Source organism: Phoxinus phoxinus, assembly GCF_949152265.1.
Source record: "Phoxinus phoxinus genome assembly, chromosome: 23".
Lineage (NCBI taxonomy): Eukaryota > Metazoa > Chordata > Actinopteri > Cypriniformes > Leuciscidae > Phoxinus > Phoxinus phoxinus.
This window is the reverse complement of record NC_136898.1, coordinates 9,020,845-9,037,151: the sequence shown is the minus strand read 5'-3', so window position 1 is coordinate 9,037,151 and position 16,307 is coordinate 9,020,845. Positions and strand designations below refer to the sequence as shown.

Sequence of the window (16,307 nt, the reverse complement as noted above, 5' to 3'; positions counted from 1 at the left end):
TTGTCAAAGTTGTCCATTAAAATCTATTTGTAATTTTATTTATATTATTCATTTATTTATTTGCTTTAGAGTCTTTGTTGTTTTCTTTTCTAGTGAGTTTTTTATATATATATATGTGAAGTTTTTTGTAGATGTACTTAAATGTTCTGCTGAAGGTGTTTGTACAGCCTCATTTCTGTTTTCTTGATTTAAAAAAAATATATATATACACGGTATAGGCACTTCCTGCAGCCATAAACAAACAATTAGCGCCACCATCTGGCCAGATAAGAAACTGCAACATTTACTCATAAACATTATTCATACATACTGTAAATCTAGCAGCCAGAGCTACCATTAAAGACATCCATTCATATTAAGTGGTCAAATAATGTATTTGATCAATTACTTTTTTTTTTTTACACAGTATTGCATATTTGGTAACATCTTTGCATACAACAGTATATCCTCCAGAATTACATGGTGTATACAAGTGCCTTTTATTCCCCTTTAATAATTAATATGCAAGCTATTTTTATGACTTTATAACTTTTTTTACACAACAGCACCATTTAAGTGAATTGCAATAAAGCAAAAATGGGATTAATGGTGAAAAGCTTCTGACCAGTTCTAGCACCTCAAAATTATATAAAAATACGTTCCGCATAAATTAATATACATTAAAAAAATAAAAGACAAATTATAAAAAGCATGCCAAGTGACACTGACCGTTTAAAACTTAATATTGTGGAAAAAGTTCATATTTTAATCTTTTAAAATAATCATATTTTAAACACACACACACACACACACACACACACACACACACACACACACACACACACACACACACACAAAGCTTTTTGGAGCAGAAACACCTTGCAATCAAATTAGTAATCAGTGATCGCAACAAAATAGGCCTACCACTTCCTTATTTTACAGTAACAAAGATACATTTAAGATATGTATTTCAAAATGCATGCACAAACTAAGGAAGACAGCATGTATTTACAGAGTAGCATATATTTACTCCTATTTTTCCACAAGGTGGGGCATTGGAGTGGGAGAGATTCATCTCATTCTGGCTGATTCATGCGTGTATTCAAGGAAGAAGAATGCAGTTCATGTCAGATCTTGCACATCTCATTTCACAGCAAGATGTCCTCAAGGAAACACCTGTATGTTCAAGGCGTCCCAGTGCATTACTCACCCTGACATCACCCATTTCAGAAGCTTGTTTTCACAATTTGCTTTTTATACTTGCTTCTTATACTTCATTACTTCTGTTGTATGTTTGATGGAAAACAAAACTCCTGCATTGCTGTATTACATTGTTTCTCATGGTTATGTTTATAACATGGTTATAAACATAACCATATATTTTATGGTTATGTTCTCTGTTGTATATCAGTCTTGTTTTATATTATTGTAATCTTTTCCAAATGCTTAATATGACACCATACATACACCAAATCCGGTGAACCTTTCAGACTTTTCAGTTCAAGCACTCAGGCACATTTTTATGCAACAAGTGAGAACTGGGCCACAGACAGTAGCTAGCAGATTAGGGGAACAATAACTATATTCAGCTCTTTCCTGTTTGCAGAGCTAGTCAATGAGTAACTTTCCATGAGATCAACAGAGTACAACTGTGAGTATATGCTGCACATGTCTGACACCCGCTCATAAATCAGAGGATTCATCTGCTTTCTGCAAGCCCTTGCTATCTACTGAGGGATGTTTGTACGTGTCCACGTGTGTATTCGTGCACGTTTGAGCCTGTCGCTGGCTTTAAAACACCATCATCCCACAACCTGCCAGACGAGTCCCACCAGTTTTGTTGAAAAAGTGGAAGAGGATCCATATCGTGCATGGCCCGCCGTTGTCTTTTTAAGATAATGAGGTGGTGGAGGTGTGTGTCATACACTTATGAACAGTAAGGTATTGTTTTAACTTTGAAAAACATTTTCCATTCCCCTCACTATTTTATGTAATTTCAGGCATTACAATAGTCATGGGCCTGCATTCAAATAAATATCAATGTTGCATAAAATGTAACAATACAACGTCTGTCCAATGTTTGAGATTAACGTCTATCTGACATTGGATTCTGACATCAACCTGATTTTCATTTTCAACGTTGGGTTTGGTCTTCTAAAAGGCTAACATATTCATATACTAAAAGCCTAAAAACTTTAAATAGGGCACTATTTGAGGGAACAGCCATTTGGGTGTCAGAAACCATTGAGTGCACTTATTCAGTCTCACATTCAATCCCACTACTGGAACTGTGTTCTAGAAATAAATGTGATATTGATATGAGGGTATGCAGGCATCGATTCAGAGGCATAAGGTACTTTAAGTATTACATACAACAAAATGCATTGACATTTCCTGTTTACTTTTGATACTTAAGTACTTTTAAAAACGAGTAATACTGTACTTTTACTTAAGTAAAAAAATCGGTCTTTACAACTTTAACTTGTAACCGAGTAATATTTGACCAGTAGTATCTGTACTTTCACTCAAGTAAGTTATACCGGTACTCTGTCCACCTCTGAATATGGGTAACAAAACAGTTGATGAGCCCCACTGACTTCCATAGTATGAAAGAAAAAATCTGTACAGCATCATGGGTAATGCAGTTTTTCACCAGGAATCCCACTGATAAATTAGTTATCAATTTCCTGAATGGAGTTTTTACTTCCAGAACCCAACTGTTACACTATTGCTATGCGGTTTCAATGGTGGTCTTGGTGGTTACCATGGTGTTGCTAATGTGTTCTTGGTGCTTTGTAGGGTTATGCTATGCAGCTGCTATGGTGTTCTGTGTGGTTGCCAGGGTTTTCTGGGTGGTTGCTGGGGTGTTGCTATGCAGCTGCTAGGGTGTTCTGTGTGGTTACCAGGGTTTCCTGGGTGGTTTCTATGGTGTTGCTATGCAGCCACTAGGGTGTTCTGTGTGGTTGCCAGAATTTTCTGAGTGGTTGCTGGGGTGTTGCTATGCGGTTCCTAGCATGTTCTAATTGGTTGCCGCTTGCCAGGTATTGCTAGGGTGTTCTTGGTGGTTTCCAGTGTCTTGCTATGCTGTTGTTAGATGTTCTGGGTAATTTGCTGAAGTTTTCTTCTTTTTTTTTACCCAAATATTGATTGGGGAAAAGAGCAAAGGTTAAACAGTAGTAATGGTTAAGTCTGACGGGCTGAAATATGCAACAACAGACAACAGATACTTTACATACATGTGATGCACTTTAATTTTTCATCAAATATAAAACTGTGCAAATATAAAACTGTGCAAACACTATGAATAACTGAGAAATACCTTTTTTGTGTACAAAGGGGAAATGGCAAGGCAGCTTTATCAACTAGGCTAATTACAGAAGTCATGGTGAAACCTGCAGGAGGTGTTGGCATTGGATTACTGAGTTTGCTACGGAAGATTATTTATACAGATGCAAATGCATGGATACTAACAACAACAACAACAACAACAACAAAGAATCAGAGTTCAACAGTAGTTTAAAGACCTAGCAATTAACAGGCTTTCTGTTCCAGACAGTGAAAGGTAATGACAGCTACAACCCCCCTTTGCATAATGCAGGGCTCGGCGCAGTGGTTTTACAGAGTGATGAAAAGATAAAGTGGTCTCAGGAATGAGCCAGTGGCCTGAACATGAGGGTACATGGGATAGAGTCCTCCCCCCATACGGTCTACCCACACCTGTGATCCTCCTGAGGGCCCGTTCCCATGGTACGAGCCAAATGGCTCTATAAATGCACAGCTCTATTTGAGTGAACCATTTTAATTATATAATTGGCCTCACAACATTGCCATTTCTCTTTAAATTATAGCCAAGATTTGAACTTAAGTGCAATATTAAGTTGATATATGATGAGCTTATTCTAATATGCTACAAAAGAAAATTCTATAATACAATTTTGGGGTTGGAGAAAGCATTGCTTGCATTGCATCCATCACCACAGTACACTGGTAACAAGAAGAAAATGGTGAAATTGAAGACATACAACAAACAAAGGAATAGATAAACAATGGCATGGAAATGACAGGAAGTCCGGAAGTACAATATCGAGGCTCTATTTACAGTAGCGATATATATATACATACAGAATGCATTTCTAATCACAAAATAACACTTGAGGAAAGTCAAGAGACCAAACCCGGGAGAAAATACCTGTCAATAATCTGATAACTGAGTAATTACAATATGTACATTAAATCCAATGGATAACAAGAATCCCTATTTTAAAGCATCTATCAGTCTTATAAAGTAGGAGTGATAAAAAGAGGGAGAAAGTGTCTGGGAGCATATTGGCAAAATGTCCTGATGTCCATGAGGCCAAAGCCCCAGTAGGACCCTCAACAAGGCACCGATTCACACAACGAGTCTACGGGTATCAGTGTGCCGTCAATATTTTTGTGGCTGGTGAGTTTCAGAATAACCACTTTCCTCTCGAGTTTTGTCGGGGTGAGAGGATTCGGACTCTCTGGCTCCGATTCCGACGTGTAGTCAAACGAGCGATCTCTGGCGAGCTGCGGAGACAGCGGCGCTGCGTGGGCGCCACGTTCCAGCAGGACGCAGATAGCGTCTTTGTAGCCGCCACGTACAGCCAGGTGAAGTGGAGTGAATCCAGTTCTGTCTTGAGCATTAGCGACGTCGGGGAAGTTCTGCAGAAGCTCTCGGAGGACCTCGCAGTGGCCGTTCTCGGCAGCCAGGTGACAAGCCGTGCGGAGGCCATGGTTGGAGCTCTCAGGCTCAGCACCTTCCACCAGAAGCATTTTAACCGTCGGGAGGTGGCCTTTCTGGGATGCCAGGTGCAAGGCGGTGCAGCCGTTGGCCGTCCGGCCGTGAATATCTGCGCCGTGTTTCACAAGCAGTCTTGAGGTGCTGGTGTGGCCTGTTTCCGCCGCCACGTGAAGAGGACTGTGAAGGCCATCGGATGTCAGGTGCACGTTAGCGCCGAGCTCCACCAGGATCCGTGCCACACGGTACTGGCCTCTTTGAGACGCCAGATGGAGCGGAGTGCGCCCGTCCGATGTCTGACCATCAACATCGGCACCTGCCTGCTTCACCAGGAGCTTCACAATTCCCAAATGGCCTTTCCAGGCAGCCAGGTGTAGTGCCGTCCAGTCGTCTTTGCCTTTGACATGGACATCAGCGCCACGACTTAGCAAGACCCTCACCACGTTCTCTTGTCCGTGGTGGCAGGCAATATGCGTCGGCGTGCGTCCCTGAGCGTCTATTTCGTTAATGGAAGCGGAACGGTCTAGGAGTAAACGTGTCAGGGCCTCGTCGCCGTTCTGGGCTGCGAAGTGCAGAGCTGTGTACTGGTCCTCGTCCTTGGCGTTGACATTTGTCGTCTTGCGGCTCAGGAGAATCTCGGACACTCCCTTCAGCCGCTTTTCGGCAGCCAGGTGGAGGGGCGTGGCTCCTTGAGTATTGGGCAAATTAGGGTTGCAGTTGCTAAGCAGCAGAAACTTAACTGCTTCCTCATTGGCCAGACTCACGGCGAAGTGGAGCAGGTTGCTGCCACCCTCCAAGAGCAAGTCAACATCTTGTGGCTGGAGGATCTTCATCAGCTTAGCGATGTCCTCAGTGCGAATGGCTTCACAAAGCTTCTTCTTCTGAAACTCACTGGATTCTAAAGTAATACATAAATGGAGAACAATAATGAGTGAAAAATAGTTTTTTTACAGATTAGACATTTACGATTGTCAGATTCATCCATTTTTGTCTAAATCTCTTCAAGTGGTTTCTGCTCAACATCTATGATAATTAATAATCTTTGCAAAAAAGAAACCAATAACAAAATGAAACAAAAAATGTAATAAAATAAAGTCATAAAAATCATAAAATTAAAAGCTTTTATGTATACTGAACAAAAACATGAGTGGTAAGCTGCTTTTCTCTTACCATTCACATTATTTTCCTTCTCAAAGGACAATGTAATAGAGCCTTGGGATGAGAAAGCTGAGTCCACAGAGGAGATGCCTGACAGTCTCTTGCTGGTGTTGTCTTTGCTCTCAAGGGACTCCTCTTTGACATCGCTAAAACTGCGCGAGAAGCCCGAGTCGATCTGAGACAGCAACTCAGAGAGGCTGCAGTCTTTCTCAGGTAACATGGCTGACTTTGGCCTCACTGGCTTTTGGTTGCTAGTCTGTATGTGAAGAAAAGTAACGTAGATTGTTTGTAAGAGAAAATTTAATTCGATGTTTTCAGATTTTAGAAATAATAGAGGGAGCCACTTTGATCATACATGAATAAGTCACTGACTGCAGATGTAAACATTTCCTTCAAAGACGTAGCATTTTGACAAATGAAGGACAGCATGTTCTTCCTAAAATAAACAATTTTATACGCTCACCCACAAAATGACAAAAGGGTTCTGTTGAAGCAATGCAGTTTGGTGGCATTCTCTGTCACTGATGGTGAAACATTTGCACTATGTGCTTAGACTAAAACAAACAAATACCAAAGAGTTGCCTAATAACTGAGGGACAGGAAGACTTCTACCTTGCTGAGGTCAGTCTTAATGAATCATATAAACATAATCTGATGGAAACACTGATTTACGTCACCAACGGTATGAAAGCGGAAGAAGATTTGTGAACAATCGTGCATAGCGATCAATCTGATATTACCTGTTCGCTGGAGGCTGGGGCAGGGCAGGGGGAACATTCTGGTTCTGAAGAAATGGAAGCTCTGGACTCATCATGAGGTTTGGTGCACAGATCCTCAGCTTCTGAAGTGATCTCTGGAGGAGAGAGTGAACCATGTTAGACAGAAATATGCATTAACATATAAATATGCATACATATTCATATGATCACCGCCTATTAAGACATGATCCTGGAACAACATCCCAGTCTGAAAAAGTAATCCTAACCAAATCCCTACTCCTAAACCCCAGAAATCGTACAGAAAGGCGTCTGACCTTGACAGAACATATTTAAGAAAGTCTGGTATACCCATTAATAGAAAATGCTTCCTGAAATAAAACATACTCATAAGTTATAAATGTACTGCAAAACATGAATGACAACATTATGTCATTGTCTGGCATATTCTGTCATGTCGCTGTTGCAATGCAACTCTGGTTCCTATGACTCATGTTCGTTACTGGTATGATGGAGGCGAGAGACACTCACCTTGAAAACTGGGTCTGGCTTCAGGAGAATGTACCCAGCACTTCTGCATAAGGGCCAGGAACCCTGAGCAGGCCTGAGGACGACTGCGGGGAATAAGGCTGAGGTCTGGACGAACACCCTTCACCACCTTCACCATTATGTGCAGGATGTTATTGTCTCCTATGAAACAGACAGAGCAAATAATAACATCAGTATATTTGCCACACAACAGAATGCAGTGATATAGTTCATGTAGTTTAATTACAATCGAGTAAATAACACAAAGTCATTTCACCCCAAAAATCAATAGGAAAAGAAAATAGGTTTTGCATTGCTAAACAATAAAACTCATTCTCATAATTTTGTATGTAGCACATTTCCCTTCAATTCTGATTTCTGTTACAGATCTGAAATGGTTTACTTTTGTTTTACTCATAATTCTCAATGCTGATTCCCTTCCATTAATATTGTATATTATTTTAATGTTCGGACACACCGTTTTTTTATTTTTTTTTATTAAATTATCATAAATGAAAGGCAAAACAACTGATGTTTAAGTACTACAATTTAAATAATACACATTATTCTAATGAAAACGGGGATCAACAACATCCTGAATAAAAAATTAAAAAAATTAACACTTCTCAAAAAGCAAACAGAGGCCGCTAATTTCATGTCCTGTTATTTCAACCTTCATTGTACAGTACATCAGGATATTGTATAGGTTCCTTTTGGAAGGGTTGTCTGGCAGCCAACTGCTTCCATTCACTGGTGCCAAACACAACAGTTTAGCCTCTCATGCCTCTTTTTCCCGTTTCATTCTTTCATACTGAATTCTTGTAAATGCTAGTTACTAAAAAAAAGCAGTCATATATTTTTCTTCCCTTGTACCTGGAAATCACAACCCTCACAGAGTGCCGGACAGATTGGAATGATTACAACAACAAAAAAATCCACATTTACAGGATCTGATGTCACGCATAATAAAGAGGAGTAATAATAAGGGTTTCCAGACGCTCTCTGTACCGATTCAATTCAACTTTGAGAGACAGATTTGACTTCTCGTCTTACCTTGATATGGCTTCTTCTGTGTGAGAATTCCCCAGATAACAATCGAAAAACTGTAAAACAACACATATGTGTTAGTCAACATTGACATAAGCATGGAAATGTGGTTTCGAAAAACGGAAGCTAATCTCATATTCGAGTTATAATTTACATAATGAAAATAATCCAAACTGGCTGACCTGTACACATCGTGTTTAATGTCAGAGATTCTGTCTTTTTCTATAATCCTCTCTGGAGGGAGGTAAGCGATGGTGCCACAAAACCCATCACGGCTAATATCGTCATTCCTGGAAAAGCCGTTCCACCTTGCTAGGCCGAAGTCAGAAATCTAAAATGAAGACGAGAAAGAAAAGGGAAATGGTTAGGTCTTTAGATTTGATGTTTTAAAGTCATCCCTACATTAGGTTTTACTTGAGTGTTATTTACTGTGCTTTTTCCCCCAAAAACACATGTTTAGAGTCGCCTCCAGGTGACCTATTAGGTGGGGAAGCCATGATTTTTCTGTAAATGTGTGCACGCATATGTAGGCGTGTGTGTGCCAACCCTTCATTAACACTGCCTAGCTTTAGCTTGTTCAGACTGGTCCAGGATACATGTTTACATCCAGCCTTTTCAATCCGACACGACGATTCCCACCCATCCCTCGCGACACCCGCTTACTCATCCATGGGAAGGTTGGATATAAATGGGATAAAGCATGGGAAAGCTTTTCAACCCTCAGGGAATTTTCTGGAAAGGTATGCGGGGACCGTGAAAAGAAAATGATAGGCGTACCCTCCCCCCTCATTACTTCCAGCATAGATGATCTGACACGACTGAGATTAAAATTATTGTTCGGTAGTCAGCGCTGGATTTAGATTACAATTCATCATGTTGACGGGGTGTTTTCATGAACCTGAAGCACATAATCCAGCAAGTGTTATTGCACTTTTGATCCGAACATCATGATCTTTCCTGAAACAGGGTTTCCCAAAATGGGGTTCACGAATTGACAAAAAGTTAATAATTAAATAAAAAAGAAATAAATTAAAATAAATCAGAAAAAAACTATGTTTACCAGCATGTCATGTGACTATTCTATTAAACACCAGAGAACCGTGAACAATGGGTTGTTAAATTATTGAAAAATTGTTTTAGGTCAATGTGGTTCGCCTGAATTTTTTTTTTAGGAATCCCTGCCTTAAAGGACAAAAAAAAGACCATTGTGAATATGCTTTCTTTCAACATAAGGAGAAAGACAGAGAGTTTTTTTAATTTATTTTTTTAAATCTTCTTTTGCGGTTTCCACAGAAGAAAGAAAATCATACAGGTTTGGAACAACACGAGGGAGAGTAAATGCGTCGATTTTGGCATGAACTATCCCTTGTGAGTGATCGGCAGATAAAGCCCCAAATAACCTGTAGGTGTTTTCTCAAAAGCAGTGCAGTTTACTCAGGTAGTGATGAATCACGCACACCGAAGCTTTGATGCAATGAATCAACTGTGATTGATTCCTTGGAAGGTCTAAAAACATGAGCAGTTAAAGTCACGTCATGACCAGACGTGGCTCGTTCTGTCTCACCTTGATGTGGTAGTGCGCGTCAAGAAGGATGTTAGCTGGTTTAAGGTCAAGATGAAGTAGGGGCGGGTTCATGCAATGCAGGAAGTTCATCCCCACCGCCGTCTCGTGGATGATACGGAAACGCAGCTCCCAGGGCAGTGGCTCTGAGGCCAGTAGAGTTTCCAGAGAGCCTGTCTCCATGTATTCCATCACCAATCCCTGCGGGTCGCTGCAAATGCCGTACACGGGGAGGATGTAGCGGAACTTAGCCGCCTCCATCTTCTTGGCCTCCTCCAAGAGTTCGGCACGCTCCCTAAACAACAAAAAAAATACTGTGTTAAAAAAAGCTGTGGAATGTAAATAGCATTTATTTTGTAAGGGATGTCTTCACATGGGAGGGATACAGCTGGATTTTAGCTGGATAACTGGCAACACACCCAATTCATTAAAAAGATCATAAAGAAATCACAGCAAGGCACTTTTAAAAACAACAACAAGGGAAGGTACTAAAAACCCGTTGGACCTGAACACAAATGACAAAGCTGACTCACTCATATTGTCCGGAAGCGTATTATGAACAATGACACAATGTTTTCTTAGCTATTGGCTAAATTTCCATTATGAAAAAGCCAGCGCATCTGAAACAGCGTTCAAGCGTGTACACAAATAGCTTTACCGTTTTCCCACAATGCTGTTTACAGTAGGCTATATTTATCTGACATTATCTTTTTAATTACATTCCAGTCTTTAACATCGATAGATATTGGGTTGTTTGAATGGCTCTTGTACTTTGTTCTTACATAACTCCGTTTATTAGTAACAAGTCAAACAGAAGTCAGACATGTAGGTCTTACAATTTATAACTGGACTCACAAAGAACATCTCAAAGTTTACTGTTGATCTGTTTGCTTTGCAAACAGCACCAACTCGTATCTCAGCATGTAACTCAAAAAATCAAGCACAGATAATAAACAAAAAGTTTGCAATGTCTGCAAGTCAGCATTTTGCATATCACTTTATTAGTTTACCGAGTATTTTATTACTCATATGACGTCAACGCTTAAGCCTAAGTGGTCACGTAGTTCTCTCCGACAATTTTAGCATTAAACAAATAAATAAATCATAAAATGTAATAAAAGAGTTGAGGTTTAAGAAGTTTAGGAAGGGGAAGCATAACTCTTAATGAATAAATAAATAAATACATACATTTAAATGTATAAAAATGAGTGCATTTATTTTTTAATACACTTAGTTTTTATATTTTCTACTGAAAGAAAACTAGCTGAGAGGCCAAGAGATATCATAACTCCAAACAAATATACAAACAAACAAATAATTGGAAAAAAATAGTAAATCATTTATTTTTAAAAATACTTTTAGGCCTGCATGGTTTCACAGATAGGGCATAGATTAAGCCAGGATTAGGCCTTAGTTCAATTAGAACATTTAAGTAGCTTTTATAAACGTGCTTTAGAAAAAGACCCATACTTACAGGTGTGAATTTTGAGACAAAACAATGCCACTGACATGTTTTAATATTTAGTTAAATATTAAATATATATTTATTTAATATATATTTAGTTAAAACAGCTCAAACATGCATTTTAGTCTGAGACTAGGCTCAAGCCGGGGGTCAGTGTTGATATAAAACTAGCTTTAAGAATGCTGAGGGAAAGCATAACTCTTAAAGTCTGGTAGAAAACAACGGTGAGATTCCCACTGGGATGGACAAATGGGAGGTAAGAGTGAGAAGATTACAGGGAGTGAGGTAAACGTTTAAAACTACCCATTCTAATGCCCCACACTGTTCTGCCACCCTTTTCAGCTCAACAAAAGCTGTTCTTTTCTTAAAAAAAAAAAAAAAAGCGGATCCAGTTCTACCAGTTCTGCAACTCTGCTAAAGCAGAGGCCTGATGGAGCACAGGAGGACAAAGCCTGCTTTTAAGTCCGTGCCCTGTTTAGATGAGAGAGGCAAATTAGAATTCGTCTAGCTTCAGATCTCAGGTACTGATAAACTGCTGTGTTCGGGGTCACATGGTCACGGCATTCATTAGATTTCAATCAGATGCTTTTGTTTTTTTCCTCCTAAAGCTTGGTGATGCAAAGTGACATCCACATGAAGGGATCGAAAGCAAGTTTTGCAAGAAGACGCGCAAGAGTACAGCTGTATGTCGCAGTTGATGTGACCCTCATAACCAGGCCTGAAGAACTCTTATAACATTAAGGACCTGTTGATGTTTCCAATTGCCACACATCATTGTGCTACATATCAATAGTGCCTCTGATCTGATAAACAAAGTACAATCAGGGCCTATTCTACATAAAGTTATAGGACCAGAGGAGTTGCATAACAATATGAATAGCCTGATCCCTGGGGAAAAAGACTTAACACATGCTCCTGTATTCATGCTCATCCAAGGCTATTGAAACATTTATGCCCAAAGAAAATCACACCATATCATCACATGAAATTGTGTATCAAAGGTCACGCAGAAGTGCAATTCAAAAAGTCTAAACTAGAATAATTATCACAATTTTAAATGTAAATATAGCTATATTCATGCAGACAGTTTCACAGAGCCAGCGGCTGCATGACGGCTCACACACACTCTCAGGAACAAGCACAGAGTAACGGCCGAGCAGTATTTTGACTGAATAACACGGTTTATTTCTCGCAAAACCTTATAGTATGCATCCGCAACACTTTCTATATATGCCATTTTTTAAAATCACAAAGCCAATAAGTGCATGCCCAATATTCATGAATATTTCATTGTTTTAAATACACCATACACACACACATATATATATATATATATATATATATATATACACTAAGAATCCTGAAAACAATTACCACAGTTTACAAAAAAAAAAATTTTATTATTATTTTATTAAAAATTATATATTATTATATTAGAATGATTTCTGAAGGATCATGTGACACTGAAGACTGGAGCAATGATGCTGAAAATTCAGCTTAGCCATCACAGGAATAAATTACATTTTTAAATACATTAAAATATAAAACAGTTATTTTAAATTGCAATAATATTTACACTGTTACTGCTTTTACTGATCAAACATTTTTGATCAAACAAATGCAGCCTTGACGTGACAATAAGAGATTTTCAAAAAAAAAAAAAAAATTTAAATCTTACCAACTCCAAACTTTTTAAAGGTAATATGAATAAAATAAGTAAATATCTCACAATAACAAAATGTATGGGATATTGTATACCATAATTGACTGTATAATATAACCAAAAGTAAAAATGTTATGCGTGTGACTGCAACATCTGTGCATACCAAAGCTCTGGGTAAGATCTCTGTATGGAAGGTTACTGGGAAACAGAGCTCACATATACAGCCACTCCTAGTCATGTCAGGACAGGGTTAAAAGTGGAAAATGGATGTAATGCACATGTAAGTCTTTAGACAGAGTCTTGAGAGATATCCATATTGCATATTTGGTGAGACTGGGGATCATAGCTCAAGGCAGTATATTAGAAGAAGTTTCCTGACAACATGACGTTGAGGGGCAGCATGCAAGCACAATAAATGTTCATTTGAACAAAATAGAGACTAATAGCCTAGAAGTAATGAATAATATTAATGCTCACAATAATTCACATTGGACAAAAAAAAAAAAAGTTAAGGAATTCTGTATTGCATTTCTGACTCAAAATAAATAATAAACAAACCAACAAATATCAATTAGTATCAATGCAAACTGACATGAAAGCATATCTCCAGTATGGCATTCCCAAATTATGGACTTCACATCACAAAAACAAACTTCACTTGCCTATCATCAGATGATTGTGGTTAACTAATACACCCACACACACACACACGCGCGCGCACACACACACACACACACACACACACACACACACACACGCACACACTTTAAACACTCTTATAAAGAAGTCTCAGTGAGCTGAAAGTGACAATAAAAAATGAACTCACTTGTCATCTGAATGAAGACTGGGAGGGCACTTGATCGCCAGCAATGTTTTCCACTGAATATGTCGTACTTTGTACACCTGTCCGAAGCCGCCGGAGCCAATCTTTTCCCAACTCCCAAACTCTGAAGCGTCAAAAGTTTTCAGAAGTCCCATAATCCCTGGGGAATTCTCTGGGACGTCCATTCTTCAAGTTGTTAAACACGATCCTGTGCAATCTGTATTCTCTTTTTCACATAAAAACAGTTTTTTTTTGTCAAAGACAAACAGGTTGTGAACTGTTCCTTGTTTTTTTCCTGTCTGTACAGACGGCTTCTGTCTGGCCCTACCCCTGTGTTCAGGTAAGAGGAGGGAGGAGCCTAATGACATCATTTCCTAAACCAGGAACACACAGAGTGGCAGAGAGTCAATTGCCCAATCTAGTCCAATGACACACATGTCCATTTATATGCTAAAGGCCATTGGTGACGCCCATAAAGCACTGTTTAGCCACTTTTTCAACTTCACTACATCTAATACAGCACCAGAAGTTACAAACATCTCAGATTTCTGCTCAGAAAGGCTGGGAATTGTATTCGACACGGTTCTCCAAGCTTAAGGAATGCTGGTTATCACCCAACACCTTTATAACCTGAGATCACAAGAATGTGAAGATTGTCTCTTAACCCCCTAAAGAAATATACATGTTTTCTAGGATTACTCAACAATGTCCTGGTTATGCGATACGGCTAAAATGAGCCGTGTGGAATGTTAAAAAATCATTGAACCTAGTCATAGAAGCGTTTTTATTAGCCAGAGGTTCAAGTATGTGTGAACTCAATTGAAGTTAATCTAAATAACAGTTTAGTTGTAGCTTCAGGGTAACATTAACTCATTTTACATTGACCTGATTAAGTTTACATCCACCAGACCTTGCACCACAATGTTCTCATGCAATGCAACAGTGAGTCATGTTGAATATTTGTATGATCCATTCAATGGATTATAAGTAAGGTAATTAATCTATCCCTCTGATTTTTAAAAAGCCAACTAGGTGGTATTTCGTTGATTTTTAACCCATATGTTTGCCTTTTTAACCATACAAAGCCGCCTATATTTGATACATGAATTTCTAAGGCCATGAACAAAACTTAACTGAAAAAAACTGTTGTACACAATCTTCTATATGCCTTCTGTTGTCTGGCTGAGGTGTTTTTTTCCTCCTGAGTATGAACTCCATATTCTCACTATATCATATGGGCCATTAAAGCCTGATGTATGATACTACTATTTCATAAGGCGGCTTTCCTATGTTAAATCACATTTGCATTCAAGTGAAACTCACTAGAGATGTCCAATGCTGTTTTATTGTCTTCAAGGGGAATTAAAGTGGATCCAAAGACAGTATTATTCACACGGGACAATAGTTCACAGGATGCTAAATGGGTTTCATGCATAATGTTTGAGGGTGTCAGTTTAGTAATTAGCAATTCAGATGTGTATGAGAGAAAGCACTTGGTTGAAGATGTTAATATCTCAATAAATTGAATAGGAAAGCCTGCATGGTTCACATTGAAGACTTTAAAAGTTACTTCTAAGCGCATTTATTATTCACATTAATACATTAGATCAATTCTTGAAGTTTGGCAATAACTACGAGCAGTTGTTCAATTGTCTTTGGCGCACTCTAGTGGGCATTCATCAGTACTACAGTTATCGTAAGACGTTCCGTACTGTCGAAAAACGATGCAAAAACTAACCAGACAAATATGAAAACGTGGGTAGTGCATTTTCTCCATTGCAGCAAGAGAAATTGACTGGATAAAGACACTAGATTTAGTTATATGTGAATGTATTAAGTTACGTGTGTTCAGTTAACTGTATAAAGCGCTTGTGTTATTTTAAGCATGGCACTTTATATGAAAGCGGCAGAGATTCTTGAGAAAGTGGAGCAGAAAAAGGGTGCTGTGAAAACTCTGGTTTATGACAGTAAATTTCAAGTAAGTGCTAATATATTTGTCTCTCAGGAATCTTTTATTAAGTCACTATAAGGCATAATTGTGTGTCCATAATTGTGTAAGAAGGATGGGCACTTGTGGGCTTAATTGAACAAAATTGAAGTACAATTTCTGTTTTTCAATTGATATTTAACTTTACCTTGTTTTCTTCACATGTCTCGTATTTTATCTCAAGCGTGCGTTTAACTTGCATTGTTGTCTCCTTGTTAATCAAGTATACTTAGCTTTGCTAAAGCTTATTGGGACAAAATAGTCGAGTTAAAATGACGTCACGAGTCAAGACGTTTTTTTTTTGTTTTTTTACTAAACATGACATGATTATGTTTGTTTACTATTTATGGGGACTATAATGGTTTTAAAATTATAATAACAATTATTATGATAGATTCCCGTTAAAAAACTAAACTTTTTTTTTTTTTGTCTCTTCATCAGAATATCAAGCAACTCTTTGCACTTGTGTGTGAAACACAGAAATACTCATCAATTCTGCAGGAGATCATCAACAGCACCAAGCTTCTGAAAGAAACAAAACTCCGGATCCATTTAGCCAAAGTAAAGGACTCTACTTTAATTGGTCACTTGTGAAGCACATGCCTGTGTGGATCAGTGCAT

General features: G+C 38.6%; 2 protein-coding genes across 6 annotated transcripts in view; one reads left to right on the top strand and one right to left on the bottom strand.

The window, feature by feature from the left end:
- Window positions 1–3,204: 3,204 nt before the first annotated feature.
- The window catches only part of ripk4 (receptor-interacting serine-threonine kinase 4), a 16,730-nt gene continuing 3,627 nt past the window's right edge, over window positions 3,205–16,307 (bottom strand). For 2 of the 5 annotated variants that reach the window (XM_079599590.1, XM_079599591.1), the window contains exons 3-11: window positions 14,028–14,073; window positions 13,703–13,925; window positions 9,752–10,043; window positions 8,370–8,518; window positions 8,194–8,243; window positions 7,144–7,302; window positions 6,637–6,749; window positions 5,909–6,152; window positions 3,205–5,636 (exon numbers count right to left, since the gene is read on the bottom strand). In XM_079599590.1, the coding sequence (XP_079455716.1) occupies window positions 4,354–5,636; window positions 5,909–6,152; window positions 6,637–6,749; window positions 7,144–7,302; window positions 8,194–8,243; window positions 8,370–8,518; window positions 9,752–10,043; window positions 13,703–13,884 (2,472 nt within the window). In that variant the 5' untranslated portion in view covers window positions 13,885–13,925; window positions 14,028–14,073 and the 3' untranslated portion in view covers window positions 3,205–4,353. Of the gene's footprint in view, window positions 5,637–5,908; window positions 6,153–6,636; window positions 6,750–7,143; window positions 7,303–8,193; window positions 8,244–8,369; window positions 8,519–9,751; window positions 10,044–13,702; window positions 14,074–15,834; window positions 15,908–16,307 lie in introns of those variants that run through there. The other 3 variants (XM_079599587.1, XM_079599588.1, XM_079599589.1) reach the window with 2 other exon arrangements.
- Window positions 15,357–16,307, top strand: part of nsun5 (NOP2/Sun RNA methyltransferase 5) — a 7,353-nt gene continuing 6,402 nt past the window's right edge. Inside the window, exons 1-2 of the mRNA XM_079599618.1 lie at window positions 15,357–15,677; window positions 16,128–16,247. Of these exons, the coding sequence (XP_079455744.1) occupies window positions 15,585–15,677; window positions 16,128–16,247 (213 nt within the window). The 5' untranslated portion in view covers window positions 15,357–15,584. The remainder of the gene's footprint in view (window positions 15,678–16,127; window positions 16,248–16,307) is intronic.